Source organism: Myotis brandtii, unplaced genomic scaffold (genome assembly GCF_000412655.1).
Source record: "Myotis brandtii unplaced genomic scaffold, ASM41265v1 scaffold26, whole genome shotgun sequence".
Classification (NCBI taxonomy): Eukaryota; Metazoa; Chordata; class Mammalia; order Chiroptera; family Vespertilionidae; genus Myotis; species Myotis brandtii.
In genome coordinates this window covers 833,133-847,843 of record NW_005359880.1, presented here as the reverse complement: position 1 = coordinate 847,843, position 14,711 = coordinate 833,133, and the positions used below count along the sequence as shown (strand labels likewise).

At 41.8% G+C, this 14,711-nt stretch overlaps 1 protein-coding gene across 1 annotated transcript in view; it reads right to left on the bottom strand.

Annotated features, from left to right (window-relative positions):
• Nucleotides 1-12,717, bottom strand: part of AK4 (adenylate kinase 4) — a 35,809-nt gene extending 23,092 nt beyond the window's left edge. The window contains exons 1-3 of the mRNA XM_014541061.1: nucleotides 12,694-12,717; nucleotides 12,329-12,357; nucleotides 1,972-2,091 (exon numbers count right to left, since the gene is read on the bottom strand). Of these exons, the coding sequence (XP_014396547.1) occupies nucleotides 1,972-2,023 (52 nt within the window). The 5' untranslated portion in view covers nucleotides 2,024-2,091; nucleotides 12,329-12,357; nucleotides 12,694-12,717. The remainder of the gene's footprint in view (nucleotides 1-1,971; nucleotides 2,092-12,328; nucleotides 12,358-12,693) is intronic.
• Nucleotides 12,718-14,711: the final 1,994 nt, after the last annotated feature.

Genomic DNA, 14,711 nt, shown 5'->3' with positions numbered 1-14,711 from the left:
TTGCAGATGAGAGGCTGGCAAGTGAGGCGGGGAACGTTGGAGTCTGCAGCAAGCAAGCCTCGTGCTCGCTTCAGTGCCTGGCTGCCGGCCGCCATCTTGGCTGACAGTTAATTTGCATATACTCACTGATTAGCCAATGAAAAGGGTAGCGGTCGTACGCCAATTACCATGTTTCTCTTTTATTAGTGTAGATATATATATAAAGAATGCTCCACAGAACAAATCCTATGGGTGTTGGGAATGAGGCAGGAGATTCTAGGGTCAAATAAATTCAAAAAATACCTCATGTCTCCTCTATGAAGCATTAAATCACATGATCATATTAAAAGTTTGGCAAGCCCTAGCTAGTTTGGCTCAGTGGATAGAGGGTCGGCCTTCAGACTGAAGGGTCCCAGGTTAGATTCCAATCAAGGGCAGGCTCCTCCCCCGCCTGGGTCCTGGATGTGGCATGTGCAGGAGGCAACCAATCGATGTGTTTCTCTCACATCGATATTTCTCTCAGTCTTTTCCTTTCTTCCACTCTCTCTAAAAATCAATGGAAAAATATACTCCGGTGAAGATGAAAAAGAAAATAAGTTTGGCAAAATCCTGAAGTAAAGGAAACTGGTTAACTTTGACACTAACTCTGGGCAGGTAATAGAACTCTATTAAGTGTTCAGAATAATTCTTGACACACAGTGTTAGCAATTAATATTTAAACTGACATTTTCTAAATATATTTGAACACAAAGTCTGTTTTCTGGCCTAGCCATTAAAAGCATTGCATGCTATATACTTTGAGAAACAATGTCGTAGAATAAATACTCCACCATATCAGTCATTTTGGAGGTTTGTGGCTCTAGACTTTAGCTGAAATACAGGCAACCTAATAGTTTGAATGTGGGACAATTCCTCTGGTTTCTCTGTAGCTGGCAAACAAGGTTTCAACTGTCAGCTTCCCGAGGTTTCAGTTTCACCAAATTAAGACAGAAATGTGTGCACTGTGTGAACTAGACAAAAACAGCTCTGCAGTGGAAAGAGGTTTGCTAGAGCTAAATTTCCCAATCCATTTTTTGTTCATAGAAAGCAGTATGTTCATCAGCAAACTTAAAGTAGACGATTCTGAATTCCAGCTAGTTAAAGTACAAAATTGTGCAGCATTTTGTGTGTGAGCATCTGTATGTATTTTCTTGGGTGAAATATTATAGTTGTCATCAAGGGATCCATAATGCCTAAAAAGGTTAGGAACCACTCAGTTTTCAGATCAGGTCCATGTATTGTTTAAATACATATTAAAAATCAAACAGTACCAGGGCATATGTATACATGGTGAAAAGTAAGTCTCCCAATCCTAATGCTTATCCAAGGTCAACCACTGTTAGCAGTTTTTTATATTCCAAAGATAGTTTATGCATGTGTTTCTAAGTATATACAGTAATATTATGCCATCCCTCTATTTTTGCATAAATAATAGGCAATATACGCTATACTACAACTAGCTTTGTTCACTTGGCAGTTTACGTTGAGATCTATTCATATTATAACACAGGTACATACCAAATTTAAGACATCGCTATGATAGATACTTAGATGGTTACCAATGTCTTGCTCTTTATAAATAATGCTGAAAATAAACATCCTTGAAGCTATATCTTTAGGCAAGAAATCCAGCAAAGAACTGCTGAAACAAAAAGTATAAAGACTGTTAAACTGTCCTCCAAAGGTTGCGCATTGTATACTCAACACTTATTTCCCACATACGCAATAAAAGATTTTCAAATTTTCTATCTTTGTTAATCTGACAGGTGAAAAATGGTAACTCCCGGCTTAAATTTTTGTGGCCTATTATGAATGGAAGAACCTCTGGTTTCAGATATACTTATGACAACTTCGTCATGGAAAGAAAAGGCGTCATCAAACTGGAACAATAACGGAATTCTATTAGGAAGAAGCTACCCCCAGAAACCCAGCTTACCCACGGGTCCCACTCACCGTCTAGCAGCCAGTGCTGATCCTGTCGGTTCTCCAGCTCCGACAGCATCATGCGTGTGATCACGTGGTCTGGAACTAAACGGCCTTTCTCTATGTACTGCTTTGCCACATCACCAACTTCTGTTATAAAGAGAGGAGAAAAGAGATTCTCAGAAAAAGCTTCAAAAATAAAAAACCTTACAAACTCTTTTTGGACAGTTTTGCCTTCTCTCCCATTCCTCCTGGTTCATATGAGGAAGGGTGGGGGGTTAGAGTTAAGTTTTAAATATTGCTTCAGTAATGGTGGCACTGTCTCCCTCTTGTCTCCCAAAGAATTATAAAAGCACCTCTTGTTGAAATAAAAATAAAAGAATATAAATTAGACATAACGTGAAAATAAGAGTAGGAAACAAAGTTGGAGCCTGGAAAGAGGGTGGTACCCAAAAGGCCAGAAAGGAGTCCTGGCGACTCCCTGGAGGTGAGCCAGAAACTGGATCCTGAGCCTCCCAACAAGCTATGGTAACAAGGAAAAGTGATCAACCACACGGCACACAGTGTACAGAAGATTGAAGGAAGCTGCGAAGCACAACCATTCCTTAGAGACCAAAGGAAAAACATTTCCACTGTTCTTCTAGAAAGAATGCTGGGTAGTACACACAACAGGTCTATATCTTTTCCGGAGCCCCCGTATAAGCAAATAGCACCTTGCTGACATAACTGTGAAAGAAACTAACTCAGTGTTACCAGTGGAATGCCAAGTTCATAAAAGAATGAAAAGTTTTTAATTTTTTTTTCAGGAAAAAATGCTTCTATCTTAATTTAAAATAACAATTCCTTACTTGTAGAAGTTGTGAGTTGGATTCAGCAGAACAAATGATCAGTTTAAATTGTTTAAATGTCTACGCACTGAGTTTTTATTTAACCAAGATGAAGTCATCTGCTCTCCAGGGAACTCTTAGTGAACCATGAGGAGTCACATCCTCCACAAGCCAATGAAGTTCTTATAGAAACATAAAGCAGCTTTATATTACGGGGGAGAGGGGGAGGGATGGGAGCTCAAGAATCATTTTCCCCCACCTTCACCTTGAATTTAAGGTAGAGCCTTTCCTTCTCAAGGCTGAGTCTACTCCTAACTCCAACTTCCACACTGAAACATGAGCTGTGAAGAGCTCCGTATCACTCCATCACTCCTACTGGACCAAAGTAGCTCAGTTAGGCCCCAGGAGATGCGTATTCAATAACTCCCTGAAGAAGCAGAACACTAAAGACAAGCACATTCCTGAATGTGGCTGAACATGAATGGGAAAATACTGATTGATTGCGTACTACGTAACAGGTAATATTCTAGAGAGGTGGCAGTAAAGAAAAGTACTGATATTTAAGCAGTATTAATTTCCTTAAGAGCAACACTAGCGATCATTAACTTAATACATCCTATGCTCCTTTAACTGAATACATACTATGTTCCTTTAAGTATTGTATGTGTCATTTCATTTCATCCTCATATATCCTCACCTTCACCTGGGAGGTAACAGCCATTTTTTTATGACAGCTTTTTGAGACATAACACACACCACAAAATTCACCATTTTATAACATACAACTCAGTGGTTTTTAATACATTCTCAGTGTTGTGCAATCATCACCACTACCTAATTCCAGAACATTTTATCAACCCCAGAAAGAACCCCTGCACCCATTAGCAGTCACTCCCCATCTCCTCCTCCCACTAGCATGTGGCAACTACTAACCCGCATTCTGTCTTTAAAGATTAGCCTATTCTGCAACATCTCATAAACAGAATTACACAACATGTGGTACTTTGTGTCTGGTTTCTTTCACTTAGCAGAATGATTTCAAGGTTCACTCATGGTGTAGCACAGGGGTCCTCAAACTACGGCCCGCGGGCCACATGCAAATACAAATATTGTATTTGTTCCCATTTTGTTTTTTTACTTCAAAATAAGATATGTGCAGTGTGCATAGGAATTTGTTCATAGTTTTGTTTTTTTAAACTATAGTCCGGCCCTCCAACGGTCTGAGGGACAGTGAACTGGCCCCCTGTTTAAAAAGTTTGAGGACCCCTGGTGTAGCATATATCAGTACTTTGCTCATTTTTATGGCCGAATACTATTCTTCCATTGTACAGATAGAACATATTTTGTTTAGCTATTTGTTCATTGAGGAACATTTGGGTTGTTTGTTTCCACTTCAGGGCTATGGTGAATAATGCGGCAATGAACATTCGTGCACAAGTCTTGGTCTGAACATATGCTTTCAGTTCTCTTGAGTAATACCTGTAGGGTATGTATGTTCTGTATCTGAAAAATCACTTTCATAGTAGGCTTGGAGTAACTGACAAGTTTGGTGCTGTCCTACTCTGCAATAGGCAGGCCAACCAGCCCCAGAGCCCTATTCTTAGGCCCATTTAACAAAACTTAAGGTAGATATAAACAAGTACACAGCTTCCAAGGTGAGAGACCAAGATGTGAAATGGTGCCAGACATCCCATGAGGAAAGAGAAGGTAGCAGCTTCTTTGGAAAAGAGAAGACCCGGAGAAGGACATGATAACAATTTACCCATGGCCTGATACTCGATACATGGGAAAGGCTTTATTTTATTCAAAGCCTAGGATTTAGAACTAGGATTAGTAGTGGGAATTTCAAGTGGTTCCCAAAAGTTGCCTAAGGAAATGTCTGAATGGAGACTCAAACACTGCCTAGGAATGGCTACTGTAGAGGGATTCTGACAACTGGACTCGGGATTGGGCAACATGGTTTTCCAACTATTTTTGGCAGCCTTGGCTCTTCTCAGGCAGGATAGGTATGTCCTCAATCTGATTCCAACATCAAACTTCCACCACATCTCTCAATCCCTACCATGAAAACCTGGAAAGGTCAACAGCCAGAGCAAAATGGATTTAATAATATATCTACATCTGAATGAAGACCTTGCTACAACAGCAAACAGTAATACAACGTGGGTCAGGAGACAGAGGCCCAATCCGGGAAACATGACCTTCACCTGCCCAGGTCAGTTTGCTTGGAAGAAAAGCAATATTATTAAGTGCTAATGCTAGCACATTTGGATACAACACATGGCTGCTCCAATCTTTCAAGTAGAATTCCAAAGAAAGGCTGCAGACAAGCACACAGTGTCTTTTTGTTCTGACTCCCTATAAATTAAGGGCAAACTGGACAGAGCTGGACAAGTGTTCACAAAGCAGCAAATTCCCCAAGATGACTAGTCAAACCACCAGAAACAGAGAACAACTCAAAAAAAGTATTTTTATTGATTTCAGAGGAAGGGAGCGAGAGACAGAAACATCAATGATGAAAGATAATCATTGAATTATTGATCAGCTCCTCCTGTAAGCCCCACACCGGGGATCAAACCCACAACCCGGGCATGTGCCCTGTCGACGCTCAACCACTGAGCCATGCCGGCTGGGCTCAATGTCCTTTTAATTGTTCATGCAGAAAACACTGAGAATAAAAGAACTCTGTAAAAAAACAGCTTGATTCCCTCATAAGGCTGCCTAGAACCAGGAGAAACCATTGCCACTCCCAGGATCAGCCCTTCTTCAAAAGGTCATTGAAAATGCCAAAGCACACACACGCACCATCTGAGGAGTGGTCAAAATGAACTATCGCTTTGTGGTTCTGCCAGCTACAAGTTCCTTATCCCCCCACTCTTAAGAATATTTTGACACTGAAGTAGTTACTTGAAAAAGATTAATAAAACAAAGAAAAACTTCATTCTATAAACTATTTATCCTTGAAATCACTTTGATGAATCTCTTTGGATTAAAAAAAATAATAATAAGCTTTTTAAAAAATCTTGGTTAAGAGATTGATACCAAGGACCTTTAGAGGTGAGAATTATGGAAGAAACTCCTAATTTTAGGGTTTTGGGGGGCACTTAACTCAATGACTCATTTCAGATGTCCAGTATCCACCCTCCAGTTGGCCTACCTTAAAAGCAGGCTTTCTTTTCCTTCACAACAAAAAGACATGGTCTTAAATCATTCTGTGACACTTGCTATTGGTAGGTATGAAGAACATTCTGAGTCATACTTCCTGGGTTCAAATTCTGACACTGCCATGGACAGGCTTTTAAGACTTTGGTCACATTGTGTGTTTTGGCCTCACTTTCTTCATCTATAAATAGGGAATACCCACCACCTACGATTGTTTTAAAAGTTGTATGTGATTCATATGTGGTAAAGGACTTGGAATAATACCCCTTTGCAAGTTTCATTCAAGGATATGGAGATCGTATTTTGCTCGTATATGGCAGGTGTTGTTCTCAGTAGTTTATATACATGAACCCATTTAATGCTAATATCTAGGAAGTCGATGTTATTATTTTCCCCATTTCATAAATCAACTGAAGCACAGAGGTTAAGTAACTTGCCCAAAGTAATTCAGCTAATAGATGGTGGAGCCAGAACTCAAACTCAAGCAGGCTGGTACCAGAGTTCCTTTTCTTTACCACTCGTCACACTACATTATCTCTGAATGTTTGTGAGCATTTCCTTGAACACAAGCACTTTGAATGTTAGAGTACATGTGTAATTTGTGATTTATAAGAAATATATATGGTCCAAAGTAAGGCTTAGAGCTCCCCAGTGCCTTGGAATTTCCCGAGTGGTAAGAGCAATGGGAGCATCTTTCATTATAATATTTGGTCTCTTGTCCTTAGTTCCTGAAAATGTTCCGGAGCCCTAAAAGTGAAATGGTGTCTTGTTATTCATAATAAGCCTCTTCCCACAACTGGGTTTATAATAATGGGATAACTGTTGGAAAGCACCTAAGGGTGGGCACTGGTTGCCAGAGGAACAACCATGAAGAGAGGGGTATACTTTCACTCCCACCCCCTGACTTCCTGGAAGGGGAAAGGGGCTGGAAGTTGACTCAGTCATCAGAGGCCAATGAGTCAATGAGTCATGCCTATATAATCTGCCTTCATAAAACCCAAAAAGAGGGGGTTCAGAGAGCTTCCAGGCTGGGGAACCATAACACTTCAACATGCCAAACCCCAAACTCCATGAGGACAAAAGCTCCTTTGTTCAGCACCTTACTCTCTGTATCTCTTCATCTGGCTGCTGATTTGTATCCATTAATATCTTTTGTAATAAACTGATAACCTAGTAGGTAAGTGGGTTTCCTTAATTCTGTGAGCTGGTCTAGCAGCAAAATCCAAGGCAGAAGTCATGGGAACCTCCGATTTAGTCAGGTCAGAAGCACAGGTGACCAACTGGCCTGACAATCTGAACTAGGGGGTGGACTTACAGGACTGAACGCTTTAACCTATGGGATCTGACCCTGGCTCCAGACAGACAATGTCAGAATTGAGTTGACATGTAAGACACCCAGCTGGTACTGGAGAATTATTTGGTGGTGGTGTGCAAACTCCCTCTCTCCCTACACACACACACACACACCAATGCTGGGGGTTGGGTGCAAAACCTTTTAACCTTCTGGAATAGTGAGGTCCCTGTCTAAAGGGACAAGAGCATAGTGAGAAGTGAGTTTCTTTGTGAACTCTGGCAAAACTTACCTACTCAGTGATACTCTGCCCCGTGGGGAAAAACCTGGTCCTGCTCTGTGCAACCACTTTGCTCTCAGTAGGCACTATATCTTCAACTAAATAAACAAATAAATTTACAGTATGTATTTCTTTGCAGCTACTTCCTACCAAACTCTAAGTACCCTGCAATCCTGTACCTACTAGTCAACCCCCTCCTCTCCCCAGGGCCCTCTCCCTCATCTAATCCATCCCCCACACAACTTCCAGAGGAATTTTCCCAACCCACAGTCAGCACAGGTCACTTCCTCCTCCAACACCAACAATGCATTCCCTGGCCTACAGGATGGCATGGAAACTCCTTAGGCTAGCATTCAGAATCACTCCCATCTGGCCTGGAAGCACTACTCCTCAAACCTCACCTCCCACCACAGAGTTCCTTTATCCCCGACCCTTTCGCTGTGCCAGGCCGAAGCTGAGAAAGACTGCTCTCCCTTCCCTCAAGCAGTGCACAGTCTCATGGAGGAAAGGCAGGTCAGGAGGGAGGCAGTGCTCTGATGTGATGTGCCCAGGACAGAGACACAGAGGTGGACACCTCGATCCATGCTCAGACCCAAGGAAAGCTTCCCATCCTAGAGCTGGAATTTGAAGGGCTAGCAAAAGCTGGCTAAAAGAGGTACCCTTCAAGTACTACATGCTCCAACCACCTCAGAGCCATGAATTTTCTACTTCCTTCAGAGTAGTAATCCCCTCTTCTATAGTCCACCAGAACCTAGGCTGGAGCTAGTCTATACGTGATTCTGTACAGATTAGAAAAAAGGTGCCCCCTTGGGAAGATGCCCACTTCCCCAGGCTGACTCAACTGTGTGCCAGGAAACAGCTTGGTGTACAGAACCAAACTGGACTACAGGCCCCACACATACCCCTTAGCCAGGTGCCCTGCCACGTCCCTGTACAACCATATGTGGTTGTACCTGTACCTACATCTCACTCTTCTTGTTAAGGGAGATTGTTTACATATCCTCCATACCAGATCATAATGCCCTTGAGGGCAGAGACAATTTTAAGGATCAATAAGGGCCACTCTACTTGAGATACTACTTGAAGATACTATCATATCTTCGGGCTCTGTTTTCCTGTACCCAAGGTCCTACAAATTATTAAACTCTTTTCACTACATCCCCTGTCATATCTTCAGTCTCCTGTATTGTTCAACAGTCATGATAATCATAGTTGTGACTTTTAAGGCAATAAAAACTCAGAAAAACCGTCTCAACCACACAGTGAGGATTATGAGCAGCAATGTTTCCTTTAAATGTTATCTTATGGTCTTAATTTTTGCCAGGCAGGCCTTAAACAACTGAGTAGAATAAATTTATTGAATTAAGCAACACTCTGTTATCTGATCAGTCCGCACACATGAACATTTAGTTCTCACAACTATTGCTTCAGCCTATTCAAGCTGGTGCAGAAAGATCATTACCACAGGTTGCATTTGGATCCCAAGCCTGACCTCCTAACAAAAAAGATCTGTTCGTACAAGAGATGCTTGCTCCTCCTGAAGCTACCTGACATTTTTAAACGCCCACAAAATGTGTATGAGTCAACTTTTAAAGATGTCTGAGCTTACGACTCCAAAATATTCTCTAACTAAGGAAGCAGAAAGTTTATCACCCCAAGTGAGGGTTTATACTAGACTAGACCACCCAAAAACACATGCTGCCTATCTTTTGAGCCGTCTCTCCTTCTGGGTGTCTGGGTGATACAGACAATCTTTACCCTAAAGGTTTTCTGATAAATCACAAGACATTAGGGATTGTAAACTATTTCTAAAGAAGGTAAGGATAGGTTTATAATTTATTTAATACAAAATAATACTATAAAGTAAACTATAAAGCAAGACTTTAATCCTATTCATTCTTTGTTCCTTTGCACATCAGACTAAGATCCCCAAGTCAGTGATCATATGTCACTCCTGAGGAATAGTGACTCCACACAGAGTACACCTGTCTTCAACACCTTTCTTTTGCTATTAATCTTAGGGTACAATATTTAGCTCATCATAAGGTATGTTAACCAAAGGAAATTGTAACTAAAGTTATTTGAATCTGTGACCTATATAATTAATCATTTCCTAAGTCAAAAGAAGGTCAATAGAAAAAAATTTAACCTAGATTTGAACCCAAATTCATGTAAAGGACAAATGTGTATCTCTTTACCACTAATTGTGAGATTAAAAACATAATTATGATGTGATTTTTTTATAAAGGTTCAACTGACATAATTTTAAATTAGTTTCAGGAATACAACATAATGATTTTATATTTGTATATTAAATGTGGAATAATCAACACAATAGGTATAATTAACATCTGTCATCATAAATTATTTTTCTTGTGATGAGAACTCTTAAGATCTATTCTTAGCAACTTTCAAATGTGCAATACAGTATTATTAACTATAGTCACCATGCTGTATATTGCACCCCCATGATTTATTTACTTTATAACTGGAAGTTGGTACCTTTAACCCCCTTCACTCATTTTGCCCACCCTCATCATTACACACCTCTGGCAACCATCAATCTGTTCTCTGTATTTATGAGCTTGGTTTTTTTGTTTTGTTTTGTTTTTAATATATATTTTTATTGATTTCAGAGAGGAAGGGAAAGGGAGAGAGAGATAGAAGCATCAATGATGAGAGAGAATCAGTGATCGGCTGCCTCCTGCACGCCTCCTACTGGGGATTGAGCCCAAACCCAGGCATGTGCCCTTGACCAGAATGGAATCCGGGACCCTTCAGTCCGCAAGCCGATGCTCTATCCACTGGGCAAACCAGCTAAAGCTTTTGTTTTGTTTTTTAAATACCACATATAAGAGACCATTCTACTTGATTTATTCTTGTTATCTGCCTTTTGATCATGGGAAGATACACTTTTAAAAACACTGAAATGGCTTCATCATGAGGCAAAGAGTCAGCATGATATAAGGAATTACCATCAGACTGGGAATCGAGAATCTTGGCTCTCAGTTCTGCTTCCGCATGACTGCACACATCAATGTGCTTCATTTATTGTGCCCTCAAGCTTCCTCCTCTGCATGAGAGAGCTGGACCCCTCTACCTCTATCATCTCAGAGGTGAATTCCAATTTCCAGTACCTGGCTTTGTGGGCAGGTGGGAAGGTAAGTGGACTAGCTTTCCCAGTATGCCTCAAACTACACTAGTGTCCTTTTATTTGTTTATTTTTGTTGCTAATCCCTCACCCGAGGATATCTTTTCCATTGATTTTTAGAGAGTAGACGGTGGGGGGGGGGGGGGGAGAGAGAAACATCAATGTGAGAGAGACACATCAATTGGTTGCTTCCCCAACGCGCCCTGAGCGGGAACCATCAATGTGAGAGAGACACATTGATTGGTTGCTTCCCCAACGCGCCCTGAGCAGGACGAGTGATTGAACCTGCAATCCAGGTACATGCCCTTGACCTGGAATCAATGGGCTGATGCAACCCTTCCATCCATGGGCTGACACTCTAACCGCTGAGCACACCGGCCAGGGTACACACTCATGTCCTCTTAATCATGAGATTCCACCTCTGCAGTGATGTAAGGGACCTCAGAGGTTAAGAAAAGTCTCCTTGCTTTCACGGGCAGCCAAGGCATGGATCATTAAACCCATTCTAGATGTGAGGAGTGGAGTCCGGACCAGAACTCCAACCTGAATCATCTGTCAGCGTTCTATCATTCCTTGCCTGGAAGACTTTCTGGAATAAGGGCCAATGCTTTGTGATGCCTCTTTGCTCTTTTCTCTCTAGCCAGACTGGATATTTACACTCCGTCTAATTTTGTAACTTTAGGTCCAGAAACGTGTTGGCAGTGGGTGTGTTTCTATAATAGCCAAGATAAAAATATGCATGGCCAAAAGCCATGACGACTTTGGGTAAGGGAGCGGCTAGCATTACTGAGAACGATGGTGACACAATATCAAAGCACAAAGGATATTCAGCAGATTCTTCTTCCATAAGCTTTCTCATTCCACCAGCAGGTTCATTACTATTTGACCCTCCACACTGATTCAAAGACTAAAACAGTGCAGTAATCCCGTTTTAAGATGTTAAATAAATCACGAAAGAGTTGGGGTTACATAAACTAAAAAATATTGGATGTCCTACATCAGGAGTATTTTCTTGGCCCAGAATAGGAACACATGCACTCATAAGTACACCATGAACATCTGGTGTAGGACCATGTGCCGCCTTATATAAGCAGCAAAGGAGAAAAAGCAGATTGGGATGGAGGCAACAGATGCCGGGCAAGGGAACAAGTGGGAAAAGGCAAGTCATCTGAAAGATCTGCCAAAATTATAGATGAGTTTTAGACCCAAAATGCTTAAGCATCTCCTCAAGCCCACATTCTGCAAGTCTGCTTTGATGTCCACCAGGCACTTTCAGTCCTGAGGAGCAGGGCCATACTTCAAATCTCTTGAGCTCTCTAGATTTTCTCTGCCTCCCCTATAACCTTATCACAAACCCATTACCACCCCATTCAGAGGGCAGGGAGGAATTTCACTTTTAAAGCAACATAAAAAGAAATTCCTTCCCATTGCAGAAGGCCTGGGGTGTGGGTCTGGCTGTGCCAGACACCTTTTCAGCTGCCTCTCCGTGCAGGTTCTTGGCTGCAGATCAGCTCCAGGGAAGCTGCTGTTTCCTCCAGTGCCATCTGCTCAGATGATGGGCTGCTACTGCTGCCATGAGGGACTGTCCTCCATCCCTGCCTCCCTCCCTCAGTCATAGCTCCCTGGGAATGCTCTGGTGGAAAACTACAAGGACACCAAAGATGTGCCATGCTCACCAGCCTCCCAGAGCTGGCAGCAGACCTTCCTGCAAACAAAGGGAAAGAGAAGGAGACATAAAGCTGATGCTAACATTCTTTTCTGATGGGGCTCCCAGTGGGGGCATAAGGTCCACTGGGTAGGGTGACATGTAACCATCCTTTAACACCCAGCAAGAATAATAATGTCAAAGGGCAGCCACTATGAAAATCAGTATGGAGGTTCCCCCCCCCCAAATTAAAAAATAGAAGTACTTCTGGGTATTTATCCAAAGAAAATTAAAACATTAAGTCAAAAAGATATGTGCACCCCCATGTTCCTTGCAGCCAAGATATTGACAATAGCCAAAGTATCAAGCAGAGTATTTACAGGACATGAAAGTTACCTAAGTCTCAGTGTGGTGATGTGGTTCCATCTTGGGCCGAGAGAAAAATTTATTTCAACATTATAGGTCATTTTTTAAAAAATTAAAACAAACACACCAAAAACAAAACAAACAAAAACACTGGGCCAAGCCTTACTCTGATCCCTTGTATGCATTATCTCATTTAATTCTTAGAACACTAATAGGGTAGTGCCATTATTAGTCCTGGATGTAGTGGAAGAAATGGAGATATGTAGTGCTTGCACAACTTGCTGGCCGGCTGCCCAGACAATGCGATCCCACAGGCTGCACTCTTAACACATGCCCTACAGTGGGCAGTCTTCCCAGGCCCAGACTCCAAAGCATTCCTCCATTTCCTCAAGCAATTAATTAGTCTCTTCCTCCAAATTACTCCCACACTGGAATCCTCTGTTCAACCAACCGCCTTCTCCCCTTCTGGACACCTTAGAGTATGTCTTGTTCACCTGAGTGGCTTAAACTAAGCCTCAGGGAGCTAAGGATACCTTCAATCGTTTTTAAGTTGAATAAGTGAATAAAGATGGATTGTTCTTTTTGTTTTTTAAAAGAAAAGCAAAATAAAATGTTGCAAGAAAAAAGTAATAAACATTAAACATGAGGATCTATCCTAGGCATAGGGAAACAGTCTTTTTTTGTTGTTAATCCTCATCCAAGGTTATTTTTCCATTGAATTTTAGAGAGTGGACAGGATAGGGGGAGAGAGAGAGAGAGAGAAGTATCGATATGTGAGACACATCGATTGGTTGCCTCCCATACCCTACCCTCCCCCCTCCAACCAGGGCTGGGGATGGAGCCTGCAACCGAGGGGTTAGTAGTGAAGAGGTAAACTGTTCTGGATAAGAAAGTATTGGAGGATTGAAATCTGGGAGACAGAAAAAGAACACATTCTCCAGAAAGGAAAAGAGCAAGAAGTTAACAAATTGAACTCTAAGTTAGGGGAGGGAAGGGCAGAGCTAGAGGAATGTATAGGGAATGACTGACAGGTCATAGGGCAGAGGTGTTTAATATGCCATGTCAAGAGGTTGCCTATGCCAGACTCTAATCCCTATCACCCACACACCAACATGTGTGTGCAGGAGTGCAGAAAAGGGCAGCCCTTACAAGAAAAGACTTGCAAGCAGAAGTGAAGAATTCCAGAAGCATGAAAGCTGGGAAAGAGGTGATTAGGGAGAGTGCATAGTCAGTGGAGTGGAGTAGAATACTATGTGCCTTCCAAGCTGGTGATGGGGACCCAAGTAGAAGCATGAAAGCTGGGAAAGAGGTGATTAGGGAGAGGTGCATAGTGGAGTGGAGTGGAGTAGAATACTATGTGCCTTCCAAGCAGGTGATGGGGACCCAAGCCTTTCTAATGCAAGAGATAAAGCTGGAGGACCAGCCACATGACACAACTGTTAGCCAGTGTCACCAGTCACTCCCACTGTAAGAGCACATCTTCTCCCACCCAGTGCAATCAATCCCTTGCTGCACCTCATAATGACGCAAAACTAACAACCAGGATTTTGGTTTGTAAATCTCTAACTCAGTCCAAGCTGGCCCCAGGACAGAAGTAGTGAGAAGGAAGAGGAAGCATTGGATTTCATTTTTCAACTCAGGAAGTCCTACTTCACTAACTAATCTAAAGATGAGCTGCTAAATTACCCAATAGGAAACATTAAACCCTGCCCATTAAACCAAGGATCACTTTCAGGGTAAGACAATCTATTTGCACAGTGGCTTCTATTCCATGAGTTCCTAGATATCTGAGAATATTTCCTTCACGAATCAAACTGCACTGGCCCCTGGATTTCAACCTCTAAGCTTCTTCTGTACTCACATCTCTATATCTTCTTCTGCTACATATTGCTATTCCAAATAGCACTTACAGGAAATTGAATGCTGCACCAGATATACTAATTTTAGACTCACTTTAAAACTTTCACTCTTTCTCCACCTGCCAAATGACAGGAGGAAAACAAAGCAGGCATATGTAGTTCAGCTGCCACAGCTGTGCTCTAAAAATT